The sequence below is a fragment of the Schistocerca americana genome, chromosome 1 (genome assembly GCF_021461395.2).
Source record: "Schistocerca americana isolate TAMUIC-IGC-003095 chromosome 1, iqSchAmer2.1, whole genome shotgun sequence".
NCBI lineage: Eukaryota > Metazoa > Arthropoda > Insecta > Orthoptera > Acrididae > Schistocerca > Schistocerca americana.
Window position 1 is genome coordinate 546,421,472 of NC_060119.1, and position 8,025 is coordinate 546,429,496.

Genomic DNA, 8,025 nt, shown 5'->3' on the forward strand with positions numbered 1-8,025 from the left:
TTTATTAATTGTGTATCTGAAATAATGCATCACTACAGGTTCAGTCAACAAAGCATCTGGTTTGTGTTCTTGCATTAGAGTGTAATTCTGGTTTTCTTGCGTAATTATAGTTTTTCTAATTTTCTTTTGTCACCTCAGTATAGTTGGTATTTAAAAATTCTTGTCTTGTTGGAAAGAACCGTGCCAGATGTGGACGTTGAGTCACACTCCCACATACAGAACAGTTACATTTGTGCTTGGATTTTGTAGGTTTTATAGTTGCTGGGGACTTAATTAATTAACTGTGTTTACGAAAATTTTCTTACATTGTTTGTTGCAGTCAGATAGCGTAAAAATACTAGTAAGGGCCAACCGATTACGAGTCACAGCGTAATCGGACATACAGCTATAAAAATCATTTTCAATCTTGCATTTAATAAAGCCCCCATGCAACACTCCATACCAATACTTTCAGAAACGACTTCCTGACACTTAAATCTATACTCGATGTTAACAAATTTCTCTTCTTCAGAAACGATTTCCTTGCCATTGCCAGTCTACATTTTATATCCTCTCTACTTCGACCATCATCAGTTATTTTGCTCCCCAGATAGCAACACTCCTTTACTGCTTTTAGTGTCTCATTTCCTAATCTAATTCCCTCAGCATCACCCGACTTAATTCGACTACATTCCATTATCCTTGTTTTGCTTTTGTTAATGTTCATATTATATCCTCCCTTCAAGACACTGTCCATTCCGTTCAACTGCTCTTCCAAGTCCTTTGCTGTCTCCGACAAAATTACAATGTCATCGGCGAACCTTAAAGTTTTTATTTCTTCTCCACGGATTTTAATACCTACTCCGAATTTTTCTTTTGTTTCCTTTACTGCTTGCTCAATATACAGATTGAGTAACATCGGGGATAGGCTACAACCCTGTCTCACTCCCTTCCCAACCACTGTTTCCCTTTCATGTCCCTCGACTCTTATAACTGCCATCTGGTTTCTGTACAAATTGTAAATAGCCTTTCGCTCCCTGTATTTTACCCCTGCCACCTTCAGAATTTGAAAGATTATTCCAGTCAACATTGTCAAAATCTTTCTCCAAGTCTAAAAATGCTAGAAACGTAGGTTTGCCTTTTCTTAATCTAGCTTCTAAGATAAGTCGTAGGGTCAGTATTGCCTCACGTGTTCCCATATTTCTACGGAATTCAAACTGATCTTCCCCGAGGTCGGCTTCTACCACTTTTTCCATTCGTCTGTACAGAATTCGCGTTAGTATTTTGCAGCCGTGACTTATTAAACTGACAGTTCGGTAATTTTCGCAACTGTCAACGCCTGCTTTCTTTGGGATTGGAATTATTAAATTCTTCTTGAAGTCTGAGGGTATTTCTCCTGTCTCATACATTTTGCTCACCAGATGGTAGAGTTTAGTCAGGACTGGCTCTCCCAAGGCTGTCAGTAGTTCTAATGGAATGTTGTCTACTCCCGGGGCCTTGTTTCGACTTAGGTCTTTCAGTGCTCTATCAAATTCTTCACGCAGTATCATATCTCCCATTTCATCTTCACCTGCATTCTCTTCCATTTCCATAATATTGTCCTCAAGAACATCGCCCTTGTATAGTCCCTCTATATACTCCTTCCACCTTTCTGCTTTCCCTTCTCTGCTTAGAACTGGGTTTCCATCTGAGCCCTTGATATTCATACAAGTGGTTCTCTTTTCTCTAAAGGTCTCTTTAATTTTCCTATAGGCAGTATCTATCTTACCCCTAGTGAGGTAAGCCTCTACATCCTTACATTTGTCCTCTAGCCATCCCTGCTTAGCCATTTTGCACTTCCTGTCAATCTCATTTTTGAGACGTTTTTATTCCTTTTTGCCTGCTTCATTTACTGCATTTTCATATTTTCTCCTTTCATCAGTTAAATTCAGTATTTCTTCTGTCACCCAAGGATTTCTACTAGCCCTCGTCTTTTTACCTACTTGATCCTCTGCTGCCTTCACTACTTCATCCCTCAAAGCTATCCATTCTTCTTCTACTGTATTTCTTTCCCCCATTCTTGTCAATTGTTCCTTTATGCTCTTCCTGAAACTCTCTAAAACCTCTGGTTCCTTCAGTTTATCCAGGTCCTATCTCCTCAAATTCCCACCTTTTTGCAGTTTCTTCAGTTTTAATCTACAGTTCATAACCAATAGATTGTGGCCAGAGTCCACATTTGCCCCTGGAAATGTCTTACAATTTAAAACCTGGTTCCTAAATCTCTGTCTTACCATTATATAATCTATCTGATACCTTTTAGTATCTCCAGGGTTCTTCCATGTATACAACCTTCTTTCATGATTCTTAAACCAAGTGTTAGCTATGATTAAGTTATGCTCTGCGCAAAATTCTACCAGGCGGCTTCCTCTTTCATTTCTTATCCCCAATCCATATTCACCTACTATGTTTCCTTCTCTCCCTTTTCCTACTCTCGAATTCCAATCACCCATGACTATTAAATTTTCGTCTCCCTTCACTACCTGAATAATTTCTTTTATCTTATCATTTTTTTTTTGTCATCAGTCTACTGACTGGTTTGATGCGGCCCGCCACGAATTCCTTTCCTATGCTAACCTCTTTATCTCAGAGTAGCACTTGCAACCTACGTCCTCAATTATTTGCTTGACGTATTCCAATCTCTGTCTTCCTCTACAGTTTATGCCCTCTACAGCTCCCTCTAGTACCATGGAAGTCATTCCCTCATGTCTTAGCAGATGTCCTATCATCCTGTCCCTTCTCCTTATCAGTGTTTTTCACATATTCCTTTCCTCTCCGATTCTGCGTAGAACCTCCTCATTCCTTACCTTATCAGTCCACCAAATTTTCAACATTCGTCTATAGCACCACATCTCAAATGCTTCGATTCTCTTCTGTTCCGGTTTTCCCACAGAGTATGTTTCACTACCATACAATGCTGTACTCCAAGACGTACATCCTCAGAAATTTCTTCCTCAAATAAAGGCCGGTATTTGATATTAGCAGACTTCTCTTGGCCAGAAATGCTTTTTTTGCCATAGCGAGTTTGCTTTTGATGTCCTCCTTGCTCCGTCCGTCATTGGTTATTTTACTGCCTAGGTAGCAGAATTCCTTAACTTCACTGACTTCGTGACCATCAATCCTGATGTTAAGTTTCTCGCTGTTCTCATTTCTACTACTTCTCATTACCTTCGTCTTTCTCCGATTTACTCTCAAACCGTACTGTGTACTCATTAGACTGTTCATTCCGTTCAGCAGATCATTTAATTCTTCTCCACTTTCACTCAGGATAGCAATGTCATCAGCGAATCGTATCATTGATATCCTTTCACCTTGTATTTTAATTCCACTCCTGAACCTTTCATTTATTTCCATCATTGCTTCCTCGATATACGGGAAGAGTAGGGGCGAAAGGCTACAGCCTTGTCTTACACCCTACTTAATACGAGCACTTCGTTCTTGATCGTCCACTCTTATTATTCCCTCTTGGTTGTTGTACATATTGTATATGACCCGTCTCTCCCTATAGCTTACCCCTACTTTTTTCAGAACCTCGAACAGCTTGAACCATTTCATATTGTCGGACGCTTTTTCCAGGTCGACAAATCCTATGAAAGTGTCTTGATTTTTCTTTAGCCTTGCTTCCATTATTAGCCGTAACGTCAGAATTGCCTCTCTCGTCCCTTTACTTTTCCTAAAGCCAAACTGATCGTCACCTAGCGCATTCTCAATTTTCTTTTCCATTCTTCTGTATATTATTCTTGTAAGCAGCTTCGATGCATGAGCTGTTAAGCTGATTGTGCGATAATTCTCGCACTTGTCAGCTCTTGCCGTCTTCGGAATTGTGTGGATGATGCTTTTCCGAAAGTCAGATGGTATATCGCCAGACTCATATATTCTAAACATCAACGTGAATAGTCGTTTTGTTGCCACTTCCCTCAATGATTTTAGAAATTCTGATGAAATGTTATCTATCCCTTCTGCCTTATTTGAACGTAAGTCCTCCAAACTCTTTTAAATTCCGATTCTAATACTGGATCGCCTATCTCTTCTAAATCGACTCCTGTTTCTTCTTATATCACATCAGACAAATCTTCACCCTCATAGAGGCTTTCAACGTATTCTTTCCACCTATCTGCTCTCTCCTCTGCATTTAACAGTGGAATTCCCGTTGCACTCTTAATGTTACCACCGTTGCTTTTAATGTCACCAAAGGTTGTTTTGGCTTTCCTGTATGCTGAGTCTGTCCTTCCGACAATCATATCTTTGTCGATGTCTTCACATTTTTCCTGCAGCCATTTCGTCTTTGCTTCCCTGCACTTCCTATTTATTTCATTCCTCAGCGACTTGTATTTCTGTATTCCTGATTTTCCCGGAACATGTTTGTACTTCCTCCTTTCATCAATCAACTGAAGTATTTCTTCTGTTATCCATGGTTTCTTCGCAGCTACCTTCTTTCTACCTATGTTTTCCTGCCCAACTTCTGTGATGGCCCTTTTTAGAGATGTCCATTCCTCTTCAACTTTACTGCCTACTGCGCTATTCCTTATTGCTGTATCTATAGCGTTAGAGAACTTCAAACGTATCTCGTCATTCCTTAGTACTTCCGTATCCCACTGCTTTGCGTATTGATTCTTCCTGACTAATGTCTGAACTTCAGCCTACTCTTCATCACAACTATATTGTGATCTGAGTCTATATCTGCTCCTGGGTATGCCTTACAATCCAGTATCTGATTTCGGAATCTCTGTCTGACCATGATGTAATCTAATTGAAATCTTCCCGTATCTCCCGGCCTTTTCGAAGTATACCTTCTCCTCTTGTGTTTCTTGAACAGGGTATTCGCTATTACTAGCTGAAACTTGTTACAGAACTCAATTAGTCTGTCTCCTCTTTCATTCCTTTCCCAAGCCCATATTCTCCTGTAACCTTTTCTTCTACTCCTTCCCCTCATCATACATTTCATCAATTTCTTCGTCATCTGTAGAGCTAGTTGGCATATAAACCTGTACTACTGTTGTAGGCGTGGGTTTCGTGTCTATCTTGGCCACAATAATGCGTTCACTATGTTGTTTGTAGTAGCTTACCCGAAGTCCTATTTTTTTATTCATTATTAAACCTACTCCTGCATTACGCCTATTTGATTTTGTATTTATAACCCTGTATTCACCTGACGAAATGTCTTGTTCCTCCTGCCACCGAACTTCGCTAATTCCCACTATATCTAACTTTAACCTATCCATTTCCCTTTTTAAATTTTCTAATCTATCTGCCCGATTAAGGGATCTGACATTCCACGCTCCGATTCGTAGAACCCCAGTTCTCTTCCTCCTGATAACGACGTCCTCCTGAGTCAATACAGACTCGGTAACGCCTCGAAACTGAGTATATGTCAACGTAATTGTTAGATATTTTCTGAATAGATATGAAGTTTTAAAATACGTTTGCAGCACTCTTCGAAAAATTTTTACCCATACAAATGTATACATAAGCAGGATAATATTCTCTGCTAACTTATCGTTGGTAATATTGGTATATAATTTGCTTGTCATTTCGGCAGGTCGAACATTGTGCATTTCAGTCTACACTTGTGAATGGCTAAAAAGTCGAAATCATGATTATGAGAAGTAAATAAATAGTAATTTAAAGTTTAATGGCGGAAATCTCATTCAGAACGGTTGTGTACGTAGCGGGAATGCTGCGAGTCAAGGCGGTTATACTCGTGAACTCGTGTACTCGCTCTCCTTTCTGAGCAAGTCAACTGCAGTAGCGCCCGGCAACAGACTCTGATGACGGTTGGGCTGCAGCGGAGACTCACGGGTCTGTGTCTGCGGGCACATGGTGACGGCGAGATCGAAGATGGCGACACAGCACTCGTTGGCGAGTGTAAAGCGAGTGTACAGATCTTAGGACAAGTATTCGCAGTTGCGGATATAAAGCGCCTTCATCCTATGTTAGAATGGCGATAGTGAAAATTTGCGCCGGATTGGGACTCGAACCCGGATTTTCTGCGTTACGTGTGCGGTTGCCTTAACTGCTTCGGCTATCCGTGCACGAATTACAACCATACCCAAACTTCCATATGTCGTTGTCGTCCATGTGTCACAATCTGCACTCCTATGTTGTGTATATTCCCGCATATTTATTGAGAGTGGAGAACATGGTATTGGCGAATAAATGCTAAGTAGTAATGCCTGTCTTATTTAACAAGTACAATGCAATGTTAAATCGGACATGCAGGCATACAAGTCCGAAGGAATATTGGATCGTAATTCTTAAAAAGACAGGCAGTACTATTTCGCGTACGGAGCTCATTTCTCATGACAACTACGCAAGAATACTGAAGACTGGGTGGATGAATCGAAGAAAGAAAGAAAGATTAGGGTTTAATGTCCTGTCGCCAATGAAGTGATTAGATACAGAGCACTAGCTCGGATTACGGAAGAGTGGGGAAGGAAACTGGTCGCCATCCCGGAAATTGCCTAGAGTGATTTAGGCAAATCACGGAAAACCTAAATCTCGATTGCTGGATACGAATATGAACCGGCGTCCTCCCGAATGCAAGTCCAGTTTGCTAACCAGTGCACCACCTCGCTCGGTGGGTGGATCGAATAACTGATTAAGACTTACTGAATTGAAGTGAAAAAAAAAAAAAAAAAACAAGAAACAATTTTGTGCCACAGCTTGAAGGGAAAGGCACATCCTGAGGCTTCAAGGAATTGTCAGTTTCGTAGTGGAGGGAAGTGTAGGTATTACAAATTGTAAAGGGACACCAAGGATTGAGTACAGTATGAGAGTTCAGCTGGGTGTAGGTTGCAGTAGTTACATAGAAATGAGGTGGCTTGCACGGGATAGAGTAGCTTGGAGAGCTACATGAAACCAGTGTTCGGACTGAAGATCACAACTACTTTGGTCTTCTGTTATGAGGTAATGTTTGCCATGTCTACCTCCTCGTCTTCGTAGAAGTAGTCGCCGTCCCCGTGAGAGGCAGCACCGGCGCCAGTGGCGGTGACGGCGCGCGTGCCGAAGTCGAGGGAGCCGGTGAGCGGGTCGCGCTCCGCGAAGAAGGGCCGCCCGCCGTTGAAGCCGAAGAGGCCGGGCATGCGGTAGCCCTGGTGCGCCGCGCCCTCCGCCACCAGAGGCGCTGCCGTAGGCGCATGCGCAGCTGCAGCAACCTCTTGGTCGCCGTCGTCCGCCGCGCTCGCACTGGAGCCAGTCTGCGGATTCGCAGCTGCCGACGACAAGGCAAAGAGTACGGCAGCCGCCGACAGCAGCGCCTTTGCGGGCTTCGCCCACCTCATCTTCTACCTGCAAACAAATACACATTAGCGCTGCAGCACACGAGTTTTAACCCACCAGCATGTTTAAAAATAGCGCACACTTCCGCTGTAGAGTGGAAAACTCTTCTGGAATTACGTAACGTGTCTTTTAGTTGCATACTTTCATATTACACTCACGAGAAGAACACGGCAAGTACCATCAACCCATTTCCCAGGAACTACGCTCAATGGAAGAGGAGTCAAAATAAGCGAAAGCTTGTTTCGGCTTATCGGTAGATACTCTACCGTTTCTGAAGAAACGACGGTCAAAGTTTCAGAGGTATTTTCGATGTACTTTATGTGTCTTTTACGTCGCGATAGCCGGCCGTTGTGGCAGAGCGGTTCTAGGCGCTTCAGTCCGGAACCGCGCTGCTGCTACGGTCGCAGGTTCGAATCCTGCCTCGGGCATGGAAGTGTGTTAGGTCCTTAGGTTAGTTAGGTTTAAGTAGTTCTAAGTCTATGGGACTGCTGACCTCAGATGTTAAGTCCCATAGTGTTAGAGCCATTTGAACCATTTTTGAACGAGGCGGTATTTTAGACGAAATGATGGTTCGGTGGTTTGTGTCGCGGCTTCTTAGTTTTTCGCACCATGTTTGAAAGCCGATATTGTTTTTATATATTATATTTTATTTTACTTTTATTCTTTTCATTTATCCATTCATGTCCGTAGAACGTTACTACACCAGTCTTTCTTATGAAACAAGGGGATACA

The 8,025-nt window shown here is 42.1% G+C and overlaps 1 protein-coding gene across 1 annotated transcript in view; it reads right to left on the bottom strand.

Annotated features, from left to right (window-relative positions):
* The window catches only part of LOC124575305 (mucin-2-like), a 28,424-nt gene extending 21,129 nt beyond the window's left edge, over window positions 1-7,295 (bottom strand). Inside the window, exon 1 of the mRNA XM_047131166.1 lies at window positions 6,942-7,295. Coding sequence (XP_046987122.1) covers window positions 6,942-7,295 — 354 coding nt within the window. The remainder of the gene's footprint in view (window positions 1-6,941) is intronic.
* Window positions 7,296-8,025: the final 730 nt, after the last annotated feature.